Source organism: Urtica dioica, chromosome 3 (assembly GCF_054948205.1).
Source record: "Urtica dioica subsp. dioica isolate 48M chromosome 3, U.dioica_male_clone48M_v1_H2, whole genome shotgun sequence".
In the NCBI taxonomy this organism is placed as follows: domain Eukaryota; kingdom Viridiplantae; phylum Streptophyta; class Magnoliopsida; order Rosales; family Urticaceae; genus Urtica; species Urtica dioica.
Window position 1 is genome coordinate 43861132 of NC_142758.1, and position 14110 is coordinate 43875241.

General features: G+C 39.1%; 1 protein-coding gene across 1 annotated transcript; it reads left to right on the forward strand.

Moving 5' to 3' along the window:
* The first annotated feature begins 235 nt into the window (after positions 1-235).
* Positions 236-2169, forward strand: LOC149403004 (expansin-A10-like). Its single transcript, XM_089609711.1, has 3 exons — positions 236-433; positions 525-822; positions 1248-2169. Exons 1-3 carry the CDS (start codon positions 304-306, stop codon positions 1552-1554), a joined length of 735 nt encoding a protein of 244 aa, XP_089465837.1. The 5' UTR covers positions 236-303; the 3' UTR covers positions 1555-2169.
* Positions 2170-14110: the final 11941 nt, after the last annotated feature.

The following is a 14110-nucleotide window of genomic DNA, read 5'->3' on the forward strand; positions in this document are numbered from 1 at the left end:
CTTATGCCGTTAGTGGTCCCCAAAACCAGCAAGAGCTCAAAACAAACAAACAATAAACAATTTAATTAACCTTTAAAAAAATAATAAAGAATAACAACCAGAAAAAAAACATTTGTTGGATGTAATAAGAGTAGTTAAATAGTTACTGATAAAAAAAAAAAGGTAGTTAAATAGTTCTCGTAAATTACCCCTCCGTCCCCTTATCTATCTATATATCCCCCAAAACCCCTCACCTCTTTCCTCATTCCTTCCTTCCTCATTTTCTTCTCATCACTCTCATAACTCTCTCTCTCTCTCAGAAAAATGGCTTCCCTCTCTTCACTCCTCACACTCTCTCTCCTCGCCGCAGTCACCACCTCCGCCTCAGCTTACGGAGGCTGGTCCAACGCCCACGCCACCTTCTACGGCGGCTCCGACGCCTCCGGCACAATGGGTAACCATGCATCCCAACTCTCTCTCTCTCTCTCTCTAGACAGTTACACCAAATGCTAATCTATCTCTCTCTCATTGTCTCTTTCCTTCAGGCGGCGCGTGTGGGTACGGGAACCTGTACAGCCAGGGGTACGGGACGAACACGGCGGCGCTGAGCACGGCTCTGTTCAACAATGGCCTCAGCTGCGGGTCGTGCTACGAGATCCGCTGCGCCGGAGACCGGAAATGGTGTCTTCCGGGGTCGATAATGGTGACGGCGACCAACTTCTGTCCGCCGAACAGCGACGGAGGGTGGTGCAACGCGCCGCGCCAGCACTTCGACCTCTCGCAGCCCATCTTCCAGCACATCGCTCAGTACCGCGCCGGGATCGTCCCAGTCGCATTCCGCAGGTCAAATCTCACGCGCCTTCACTATTTTTTTTTGCCAAATTCCCATTTTGTCCCTACCGAGAATATTATCGTTAGTTCGTTATGTTGAAAGACTATTCCCAAATCCTACCCTTCGGCCTTCTTTAACGTTGTAGTTGTACTAATAATTTACCTAAATTGACTCACTCACTCACTCGCCCATGAATTAAATTATCAGATCTACGCTTTGAATTCCTTTTCTGCCCCTAACTCTATTAGACTATTACGAAGAATATATTACTTTTTTTCCCTATGTATTTTAGTATTTTCAAAGAAGACTTTTTTTGTTATTGTTTTTGGTAAAATATTAAATTACTGAAAATGTTTGGATCTCGCTATTTATTTGTTTAATTATCCTTTTACTGACGATATTCCTATTTTGCCCTTGTCGTTTATTTTTTTTACAGGGTTGCTTGTAGAAGAAGAGGAGGAATCAGATTCACGATCAACGGACACTCGTACTTCAACCTCGTCCTCGTCACCAACGTCGGCGGCGCCGGAGATGTTCATTCCGTCGCCGTGAAAGGCTCCAGAACCGGGTGGCAACAAATGTCCCGGAACTGGGGGCAAAACTGGCAAAGCAACTCTTACCTAAACGGTCAAAGCCTCTCATTCAAAGTCACCACCAGCGACGGCCGTACGGTCATCTCCAACAACGCCGCTCCGGCTCACTGGTCCTTCGGTCAGACCTTCGCCGGAGCGCAGTTCCGTTGAGGGAGAACATTGCTTTTTTTTTTAAGAAGAATTAAAATTTAAGAGTTTTATTTAGTAGTCGATAATCGATATAGGGTGTTTATCTACTAGGGGGGGTATTTTGGGGATCGTATTATTTGGGTCAAGAAAATTTGGGTCGGAATTGCGAAAAGCTTATTTTTTTAAATGGCTTTTTTTTTATTCCTGGTCAATCTGACTTCTGAAAAATTTAGAAGTGGGGTTTGTTTGTTGTAGCGTTAGTCCTATTTTCGATGAGACTAATTTTACACCAATTTTTCTTGGGGGGTAAAAACGTAAAATCTGGCAGAGGTGGTCTCTCACCACCCGCCACTTTTGTTGCTCTTTGTAGTAGTTCCTAATTCTGTTGCTTAATAGTTTATTGTGTTTTAAAAAAGAACTAGTAGAAAAGGAGTTTTAATTTTTGAGTGTTTTTTTTTTTTTTTTTTTTTTTTTTTTTTTTTTTTTTCATGGTTTGTAATCAGCTTCTATATGTGCATGAGGCTTGAATTCGATGTCTGTTTGAGCTTGTATTGATTTGGAGAGCAAAGACTCTTATGAAAAAGTGTATATTTCCGTTCCCGTTTTAATATTAATGGATTTCTAAATTTTATTATTCATTTGACTCGATGTTATTTTTGCTTCAGCTTTTGCATTTACAAATAAAATATGTTAACAAAAATCATGGTTAAGATGGTAATATAACTTAAAAATCATCATAATAAGGGGATGATATTAAGCTTTAGTCGAATATATCGTCACATATCATTCTATCTCCATTCCTCTCTCATTTCATCGCCCCACATGTCTTTTATCTTCTCAATTTCGATCAAACGCAATCTCTCAAACGTCAACCACAGAAGAGTTTGGTTTCTCACATATTTGTTACTCCTAAAGCAACATACAATAGTTGTACCTTGGTTTCCAATTACCTTTGAAAGTTTAGTCTGATTTTTCTTAGCTACAAGTAGGAAGTTAGTTATTTTTGTATAAATTGTTACTATGTTTTATCCATTAAATTAAAGACTTTAGTTAATTTTATACGTTTCGGCTTTGAAACTCGAAAAAATTTGTATTATTATTCTACGATGCGACATTATGCAGCCCCGTCAGCGTGGAACGATCATAAGTATTCTGCTCCGGTTGTATGCAGCAACATGTGATGTATATATATATATATATATATATATATATATATATATATACATATATATATATTTGTGTCTGATTTCGTTGTGTCTAATATTTGAGTGCGACTATGTACCATAAAATCGTAGTTTTCTTAATTAGTTTAGTCTTCAAGGGTATTTTTGTCCAATGAGTCATATTTTTCGAGTACTTGACATTATTGACAACAACAAAAAAAATTCAAATTTCATGTGTTATTGATCATATATATTTTTTTTTTCTTTTATTGAAAGCTTGAAATTTTATACTTATTTTTCACATTCTCCCATTGTATAATATTTTTAATTTGCAAACATGTTCATATGAAAATAAGATGAATATTTGAGACGACATATAAAATTTTATAAATGTCTCGTAGTTTTCTTAGAAGTAATCCTGAGGCAACTGAAGTGAAACTAAACAAGAGTTCCGGTTCCTTGTGGCAATGTGCACTTCCACAGATCTTCCAGTTCCGTAATGACTAAAACCGGAGTGATTGATATCTAGGCTGTTGGATTAATATTATACGACACATTTTAATCTCAAACTGGAAGTAACAAAAAATTTCAGTTCCATTAGACACTAAATTTTGGTCTTTAACGATCGAAAATTTATGCTTCTATCCAGGATCGAAAGTGGCAATTGGTTGGAACGTGATTTTTGTTCCTTCCAATTGCACAGAATTACTTAGAAACCTATAAAGAATTTTATTCATGTGCTAAAAGTGACCTAGCCCAATGAGGCACAAAAAGCGTTTAATGTCGAAATCACACATACTCGGTACAAGTTTTGCAGAATAGCCACTCAAGTTAAAATAACCAAAAATTGGCTCCTGCCTCAAATTTGTTTTTTCAGTTATACTATGAGATTAAGGATTGAATATATATTTATTTTTAACCTTAGTAAAAATGTTTGAGCTCAATCCGGTAAGATACAAAAAGTTTCCGAAGGAAAATCATAAACTCGAGTATATATTAAAAACAAATCTGAAATAGATAACATACTATCTTGGAAAATTGTGGAACTTAAGGTGGAGCCAAGTTAATTGTATTATAGGTTAGAAATGATGGGAAAATGGATCAGAACAATTTTATATCTCAAAATCATTTTAAGGAAAGGATGAAAATGTTGAAATTTTGACAAAAGGGACCAAATTGAAATATTTGATGGACCAGCTGCGTGAGCTATCATAATCAGGCTAAGCCCAATGTTAATTGAGTGCGGTGGCAAGTCATTGTGTTTATTGGAGAAAGAATTGTCTCTTAAATATCTAACATTTTCCATATCTTAAATTGATTACGAAAAATCTATATAAAAAATCTCCTACAAATGTGGGATTTGATTTTTCATGTTAGTGAGCTTCAGTTAGAAAATATAATAATTAAAAATAAAATATACAAAATAACCATTTAAATTAATTACTTAACAAAAAACCAAATTTAAATTTGGAATAAAATAGTCAAAATTACATTATTAATTTTTTTACTCCGTGTTTTAACTTTTTATATTTTCAGATTATTTCGCTGTACAAATCTATTAATTTTAATAAACTATTTAACTATAATAATAACACCACATCAAAAAAAAATTTGCTACTTAAAAGGATCACACTCGAGCACACTCAGAACGATATGTGTAATTTATTCCAAGACAAACAAAGGCTTGTCTTTTTTTTGTTTTTGTTTTTGTTTTTTTTTTTAAACTGTAAATAAAGGCTTGTCAATGCATGCAAAAACATATTCCAAATTCGTAGCGCAAAATTAGGAGACAGAAGTCTTGGGTTCATTTGGATGTGCGAAAAAAATAAATTCTACGCGAGTCATCATCATTTTATGATCAAAGACTAATTCCAAGTCTCACACAACACAGCTAAGCTTGAATACTTTTCAGCTGTAGAGTATAATATAGAATTCTTATTATTCTTCGCAACTACAAATATAAATACAGAGTCACGTGTAGCTTTTAAACGGTGACGAAACGAATGGACATTCCCGTATATCACGCCCGTATATCAAGCGTTGGATAAATTCGTTTCTTTTCGTTTCAGACAACAATAGATAAGTATAAATATTATCTTGGTAAAAGATAGAATTAGAAAGAAATAATAATAGTAGAAAAAGAAAGATGATATTTTCCTTGATTGATTCCCGTTGAAAACATAATTGGAGGAAAACAATGTCCATACATAACCTTGAAAAGTCCATCATCTTTGAAAGTTGCAACACTTCATTTCCCATGTATTTTTGTATAGTTTCTAGATTAACTCTTTCTTGTTTCCATGTAAAGTAATCATGTTTACTTATCTTCATTATATGTATAAATAGAGGCTTCACCTCTCTAAAAGAAAAAAAAAAAAGATTCAATCTCCATATTCTCTCTAGCTTGAGTTCATATTTCTTCTTTGTATCAGAGCTCAAAAATTCAATCACCATAAACACATTCGAAAACTCATCCACTTTCAACACCACTTCACAAACTACGCCCACTCAGTCAAACCCCGACTCATTCTCCTAACATATCACAAGTCACAAACTCAATGGCCACAACTTTTTACAGTAGTCTCAATCTGTGCTCATGTTAATCTCGGGACGAAGTAAGGATGACTATCTCACCGGCGTAGCTAAAGCTCCGAAGTGCGAAGATCCAACGTTCAAAAGTTGGAAGGCTGAAAATAATATGGTGATGTCCTGGCTTATAAGCTTCATGCACTCCGAAATCGGGAAAACCTTCCTTCTCTAGTCCACAGCGGCGGAAATCTGACAAGCAGCTAGAGAAATCTTCTCCAATCCGAAGACGTGTCCGAGCTGTTTGAAACTGAGAACACATTCCACGACCTACGTCAAGGAGAGATGTCTGCTACTCAGTTCTTCAGTTCGCTCACACATCTATGGCAGAAGATCGATCTCTACGAACATCACCAGTGGACCTGCCCTGAGGACTCGAAGCTATTCAGTACGATCGTGGAGACCAAGCGTGTGTTTAAACTATTATCCGGACTCAACAAAGACCTCGACGAGGTTAGAGGTCTGATACTCAGTACAAAACCACTACCATCTCTCTGGGAAGCCTTCTCCGCAGTAAGACAAGAGGAAAGTAGGAGAAAACTCATGCTCGGAGGAAATCTACCATATACGAGCTCAAATCCGAGCTCATCCTCAGACTCGTCCGCTCTCACCTCGCATGGAGACGAAGTCCTCGCAGCTCGCGTCTCAATAGAGAGACCTCGCAAAGCTCGTCCCTACTGCGACCATTGCAGACGACCTGGTCATCTTTGAGAAACATGCTAGAAGTTGCATGGGAAACCAAGTTCGAAGTCGACTCAAAATACTAAAGATCCGAACTCAACCGGAAACTTGGTATCGACCTCGTTCGCTGCCTCAACTTTGACCTCGGACCCCTCTCCATTTGGCAACGACCAGCTCGTCATGCTCTAGAGACTTATTTAACAAGTCCAACTTGGTGGTGAAAGCTCAGGCATTGACCCTCTAGGTAACTCCACTAGAGCCCTTCATGTAAGTGCGGAGAATCCTTCAGCGTGGATTGTTGACTCCGGTGCCTCAGATCACATGACTGGTAATCGAAGTCTATTCACGAATTACTTTATGTGTGATAGAAGCATAACATTCACCATTGCAAACAGAGCCAAAACTCAAATTATTGGTATTGGTACCGTGGTCTTGTCGAAGTCCATGAGGCTAGAGTCTTGTGTTCTTTGTCCCTCGGCTACAGTGAAACCTCCTATATGTACACAAGATAAATAGAGATTCTAAGTGTCGAACTATTTTTGATAAAAGTTCATGTGTGTTTCAGGAACAGGTCACGGAGAGACAGATTGGTAATGCTGAGCTGAGTACCGGACTCTATGTCATCAAGCCAAACCAACCCGTCATTTCCCTCCAGTGTCTAAAGGTCAAATCTTCGTCCCAGTACAAAGAGATCATGTTCAATCACCTGAGACTAGGACATCCAAATTTCATGTATCAGACTGTTCCCATCCTTGTTTATCAATAAAAATATCAATTCCATTCAGTGTGATGTGTGTGAGTTCGCTAAACATACCCGAAGTTCATATCGTCTAACCTTGTACAAACCATCTCGCCCTTTTGCCACAATTCACAGTGATATATGGGATCCCTAAAAAATTCCCAATATAACTGGAGTTTGATGGTTTCTCCTATTTGTTGACGATCACACTAGACTCGGTTGGATATACATGATGAAACAAAAATCAGAAACACCCGAATTATTCAAAATTTTCCACAAAATGGTCCAAACACAGTTCGACACCTTTATCCAAATCGTCCATACTGATAATGCTCGAGATTACTTCAACTCAGAGCTTTGCAGTTTCTTTAAAAACCATGGAATGATTCACTCTAGCTCGTGCATTCACACCCTGCAACAAAATGGGATAGCCGAGCGGAAAAATCGGCCTATTATCGAGGTCGCCCGAGCAATCATGTTCTCCTCCAATGTCTCATCATACTTCTAGGGAGAAGCAGTCCTCATAGCCACCTACCTCATAAACAGAATGTCATCTCGCATCCTTGGTTACAAAATCCCAGCTCAAGTTCTTCTCGAGACATAACCTCATTCTCGTCTCATTTCTACATTACCTGCAAAGGTATTCGGTCTTCACCCATTCATATAACCAAGGTAAACTAGAACCAAAGTCCCTTAAGTGTATCTTCCTTGGTTATTCAGCAACTCAGAAAGACTATAAATGTTATGAACCCCGGTCACGAAAGTTCATAGTCTCTATGGATGTCTCATTTCATGAGCTGAGTCCTTACTTCGCCAATTCAGCTCGTCAGGGGGAGAATGCTGAGAATGACTTCCCAAATTGGCTCATCATAAATCCAAAATTCAACTCACCTCAAATTCCTCCCAGCTCGACACTTCTCCCAACCACGGTCACCTCGCCACTCATCCCAAATTCAACATCATCTCTGAGTCCGACCTCGACTTTGAGCTCGCCATTATCCCAAGTTTGACCTCGTCTCCGAGTCCGAGCTCGCCACCCATCCCAAGAAGTTTGACCTCGACAAGTTCACTCTATACCCAGCTCGTCACAAACTCCCATCACTAGTTCGCCAAATACTGAACCATTAGACTCCAGCCCACTTCGCCCTTACGAACTGACCCAGAGTCCGGTACGAGCTCACGACCATGAAGTTCCTCCAGATCTGAATCTGGACACCAATGAGCAAGGTAACACCTGATCTCCTGACTTACCCATGGCCTTGAGAAAAAGATCTCATTCTTGTCGACTATACATGATTGAGGATTTTGTGTACTATGGGAATCTCTCCACGAGCAATCAAGCCTATGTCGCGAAGTTGGATGAGGAAAATGTGCCACAGTCAATTGAGGAAGCTCTCCAGATCCCAGCATGGCGAGATGCTAGTCATGCCGAGATTCAAGCCCTCGAATAGAATGAAACGTGGGACATCACCGAACTATCACCAAGCAAGCAAACTGTGGGATGTAGATGGCTCTTCACCATCAAACATAATTCAGTGGCACAGTGGAGAGGTTCAAAGCTCGTCTTGTCGCAAAAGGTACACTCAGGCATATGACATCGATTATCAAGAGACGTTCGCACCAGTCGTGAAGTTCAACACCATCAGAATCCTTCTTTCACTTGTAGCCAACTTAGATTGGCCCCTCATTCAGCTCAATGTGAAGCATGTTTTCCTGAATGGCGAACTGGAAAAGGAAATCTACATGCTACTCCCACCAGGATTCGACAATGATCAAGGTGCCAACAAAGTCTGCAAACTCAAAAAGTCACCATACGGACTAAAGCAGTCTCCTCGGGCGTGGTTCGGAAAATTTACCGACGTGCTCAGGCGATGCGACTATAAGCAGAGTCAAGCAGACTCGACGCTCTTCTCAAAGATCTCCACGCAAGGCAAGCACACCATCCTTAGTGTGTATGTGGATGACATAGTCATCACTGGAGATGATCTAGAAGAAATCAAGAGACTGAAGCAGACTTTGTCATCCGAGTTCGAAGTCAAGGACCTCGGTAGTCTACGATACTTCCTAGGCATGGAGGTCATCCGATATGAAAAAGACATCTCTGTATCTCAGCGCAAGTACACTTTGGACCTCAAAGAAACTGGCATGCTCGGTTGCAAACCAGTTGACACTCCGATGGATGCCAATGTAAAACTTCTAGCTCTCACCACCGAGGTCGCCACCGACAAAGAAAGATTCCAACAGCTCGTAGGAAAACTCATCTACCTCACTCACACGAGACCATATATTGGATTCGCAATAAGTATGGTTAGTAGATTCACGAGTAATCATTCGAAAACTCACATGGACGCTGTGAAACCCCACAATTTCAAAATATTTATGAAGTTATGATTGTTGTGTGTATATATATATATATTTATATATATTTATACATATATGTATATATATGAAAAGTAATGAAATATATTTATAAATAGTTAGTCATTTTGCTTATATATATATATATATATATATATATATATATATATATATATATATATATATATATATATATATATATGAATGTCTGTGCTTTATATATATATATATATGTAATTAAATTATATAAATATACAAACATGTGTTTGGTTGGGTTACGTAACCTGATATAACTTTTTCTTTTTAAAAAAATTAAAAGAATATGATATATATATATATATATATATATATATATATATATATGCACACATTTATCTGATTGCGTATTTAGTAATTGGTATCATATATGTAAAGTAAGTAACAAATTTTTTTGAATGATTTCCTTCTAGAAGTATCACACCAGAGCTTGTTATTTTTTTCCTCTCCTTGCACGTGTTTTGTTGACGAAAAGTAGGATTAGTTAGGGTTTTTTTCAAAAACCTTATATATATAACTAAGCAACTTCATTTTTTTTTCTCTTTTGCACGTTGTTTTTTTTTCTCCTTCTTCAGAATCTCCCCAGCCCTCTCACCCACGTTTTCTCTCTCCTTTCCTCTCCATCCCTCCTTCTTTTCCAAAAATAAAAATAAAAACCCTAATCACCAAATAGTCACCTTAATCTCTAGGTTTTGGTTCAAGAAGTGTTAGTGAGTTTTTCCAATCTCTTTTAAGGTATTTTTCTTCGTGCTCAGTTCATACTATTCCTTAACTTTTTTTTTATGCTTTTATTTCATTTTTCATAAGAAAAATTAGGTTTAATATTTCCTGTTTAGAAATCAGTTTTAAGCAGTGTCAAAATCGCACGTTTTAAAATAGCGGAAAACGGTGTTTGAATCTAATATTGTTACATAATATACTTTCACGTGTTATTTAATTGTGGTTTAAATTTTAGAATTTTTCGAGTTATCAATATTATTTTATGAATTAATTACGATCAGTGCGCAGACTTGTTTTTACCCCGATTCTTTTTACAACCGCGTAGCTTTTCCCATCAATTAGGTTCCGAGCCGCGTAGCTTTTCCGACCCATCTAGTTTTCCCGAGCCGTCCTCGACCAACGGTCGTAATTTTCGAAGGGAATGTGAGAATAATCTCACTGCACCACGGATTAGTTAAAAAATATATACTAAGTATTATGTGATATGAAGTATTTATGTATTGTGTGAATTTTTGTGTGTGTGTTTGTTCGGAATGTGCTTGGTATGATATGATATGACGATATGTGAGTTTATGTTATCGTATGATGTGTATTAGAATATCTATAACACGTCTTATCTTTCTAGGTATGTTATCATGTATGTTTTTATCTTATGTCGCTCATGTTTTAACGTAATAAACACGATTAATAGGTTAAGTAAGCAAGAGAGTCGTACCGCCTCGAACTACAGAGGTAACTTGAGGAATTTCTCGAGCCGAACTACGGGCTCACATAGAGAGTTCCTCATATGTTTATGTATGTGATGGGGCGTTCTATGGGAGGTCGCAGCCCCATGGTTCGTTACCAAAGTGTACACTGAAATCGGTATGACTACTCTAGGGGACCCCTGAACTAAAATACGATAGACTTTTACTAGGGTATCTCATGTCACGGTTAAATTTAAAGTACTAATAACCGGTTCATGCATTTTTATTTTATTGTTTATGTTTTGTGAGTTATAGTTATTCTCGCTGAGCGTTAGCTCACTCTATGTATATACGTCCGTGTTGTAGGTAAACAACATATGAACAAGTGAGGAGGGTGGATCAGAGGCGGCGATAGCGACATGGTTGGGTTATGGTTGCCGTTTTCGAAAATAAAAGACTTCCGCTTTGTTTTCAGTTTTTTTCAATAATCCAAACCCAAGTTTTTATTTTTTTATGGTTTAAGTTATGTTTTTCAATTCCGTTAAAGGTTACGACTTTATTTATGGTATTTATTTACAATGGTATTTTGGGTTTTAGTTTCCGATTATGCAACTTTGACTTTTTGGTTGTTTTCGTTCATCAAGTTTTTAAATGAAAATTTATTTTTAGGTCATGAGTTTTCAAAATTTATATTTTAAGTTATGTTTATAAAAAAAAATTTACCTCAAATTTTCTAAAGTTTTGAAAAGTAAGATAATAAGACGGTCCGAAAAGTCGGGTCGTCACAGTTGGTATCAGATCAACGAACCTACGACCCCCTTCGCTATCGATCGTACGGCTTCCCCTACTCAAGTAAGATAGTACTTTTTTTGTTTATATCTTAGTCGTATTTTTTTTACTTAGATGAAAAACGTTCAAGCTGCTTGTGGACGAGATAGAGGAAGGCCGAGGTAGAGGAAGAGGCAGAGTTGGTGCTGATGTCGCAGTGCAAGATGCTCATCATGCAGCTCAATTTCCCGCACAACAGGGAGCAGCAGATAATCCTAACGGTCCAGCCCCCGCACCTCAGCCAGCGGCCCAGCCAGAGCTTGCGGTCCTCGTTACTGCATTGCTACAACGTATCGAAGCCCAAGAAGTGGAGATACAAGAGTTGAGGAACCACCTCCCCCAAGTGAATGAAAATATGGAAGAAGATCAATAAGCACCAGCAGTACCTCCTCAGGGCGTACCTCAGATGGGCCAAGTTGTTGTGGCTGATGATCTTTTCGAAAGGTTCCGGAGGATGAGAGCTCCAGATTTTGAAGGTTCCACTGATCCTTTAGTGGCTGACGAGTGGATGTCAGAGATGAAGAAGATCTTCAACGTCATGAATATCTCGGAAATTGAGAAGGTCATATGCGTGTCTTTTGTTCTGAAGAAAGATGCACAATATTGGTGGGAGACAATAGCAGCTAGAAGAGACACATGCGCTATGTCTTGGGAAGACTTCATCGAGGATTCAACAGTAAGTATTTCAACATGCGAGCGATGAATACTCAGCAGAAGGAATTTGTGGAGCTAAAGCAAGGGACAATGACTGTGACTGAAGCTGTTAGTAAGTTCAATCAATTGGCTAGACTGTGCCCTCATTTGGTTCCGACAAAGACAGAAAGAGTTCGACGGATGATGGAGATGTTCCGACCGGAATTAGCCTTAGCTATTGATAGTGGAATTCAGTCACCTACCACAGTCGCAGACTGCCTCGAACGTGCCATGCGAGCCGAGTATCACTTGATCAAAGTAAAGGAGGAACGAGCCCAGTTTTACAAGGCTCGAAAAGAGGAGAAAGGCCAAAACCGAGGACCTGACAACAGGAAACCAAACCAATCAGGAAATCCGCAGCCTAATTACAGTTGCCAAGGCTCTGAGGCACGACCCCAATGGAATGAGAATGGAAAGAAGAGAAGCCATCCTGGAAATGGTGGTAATGCCAACACTAAGGTCAAGACAGAGGTAGCGACATTTCCTATATGCAACACTTGTGGAAAGAGGCATCCTGGAGAGTGCCGGAGGGGAAACATGACCTGCTTCAAGTGTGGTCAGCCTGGTCACTATATTAAAGACTGTCCGAAACCGAATTTCGCTCTGAATACATAGTATCAGCAACACAGTTAGAATGGACGACTCAACTCCATGCAAGCTGCCATTGAAGGGCCACAAATTTTCCAGGGTCGACTTGAGGGACCACCCACAACTCAGACGCCACCGCCGCCCCAAGGTCGCATTTACACCTACACCAACGCCGATGCTCTAGCCAGCTCTTCGAATGTTGTAGCAGGTCAGCTTCTTATAGCTCACTTTGATGCTCTAATTTTGTTTGACTCTGGTGCTACGCATTGCTTTATTTCATTGGAACTAGCTAGAAAATTAGGCGATGGTGTAGTGAAAACTAGGAAGGTTTTCAGGACGGCATTACCGTCTAGTGATGTGCTATTATCAGAGTACTGTTTAAAAAGAGTACCGATAATAATTGGTGGTCAAGAGTTAAAGAGTGATTTCATTGTCTTAGAAATGAAAGACTTTGATGCTATCTTGGGTATGGACTTCTTAGGCGAGAATAATGCAATGATCGATTGTCATCGTAAAAGAGTAATCTTCAAACCGGTAACGAGAAGAGGGTTCACCTTTGAAGGAAGGCCACTCAAGATGTTGGTGTCAGCATTAGAAGCTAGAAGATTGATGAGTAAAGGGTGTTATGAATTCCTAGCATCGGTAGTGGACAAGACTAAGGATGTAGAAGCAACTCCAAATGACGTGCCAGTGGTGAGAGATTTTGTTGATGTTTTCCCCGAGGATTTACCAGGCCTAGCTCTAGAGCGTGAGATTTCTTTAGGGATTGAATTATTACCTGGTACGGGACCAATTTCTAAGTCACCCTATCAAATGGTGCCAGCTGAACTCAAGGAGCTGCAATCACAACTTCAAGAGTTACTAGATAAAGGGTTCGTTCGGCCAAGTCATTCACCATGGGGAGCACCGGTTTTATTCATGAAGAAGAAGGATGGATCTTTCCGTATGTGCATCGACTACAGAGAGCTAACAAGGTCACCGTCAAGAACAAATATCCGCTTCTTAGGATTGATGACTTGTTTGACCAACTCAAGGGAGCAAAAGTATTTTCAAAGATAGACTTGCGATCTGGGTATCATCAATTGCGAGTCAAGGAAGACGACATTCCAAAGACGGCATTCCGTACCCGCTACGGTCATTACGAGTTCACAGTCATGCCGTTTGGACTTACTAATGCACCTACGGCATTCATGGACATGATGAATAGGATCTTTAGCAACGTCTTGGATAAATTTCTAATTGTCTTCATTGATGACGTTCTGATTTACTCTAAGAGTGCCGAAGATCACGAAGAGCACCTGCGAGTTGCACTACAGACGTTGAGACAAAATCAGCTATATGCCAAGTTCTCGAAGTGTGAATTTTGGCTAGATAAGGTGCATTTTCTTGGTCATGTGGTTTCTAAGGATGGGATCTCTGTTGATCCTTCCAAGATAGAATCTGTGAATGTTTGGAAACCGCCTCGTAGTGTGACAGAGATCAGGAGTTTTCTCAGTTTA

Bases quoted from the DNA above. Each gene is read 5' to 3' on its own strand.
- LOC149403004 (XM_089609711.1), top strand. From the start codon at position 304: ATGGCTTCCCTCTCTTCACTCCTCACACTCTCTCTCCTCGCCGCAGTC. The intron at 434-524 runs GTAACCATGCAT...TCTTTCCTTCAG, and splicing joins CGACGCCTCCGGCACAATGG to GCGGCGCGTGTGGGTACGGG. The intron at 823-1,247 runs GTCAAATCTCAC...TTTTTTTTACAG, and splicing joins GTCCCAGTCGCATTCCGCAG to GGTTGCTTGTAGAAGAAGAG.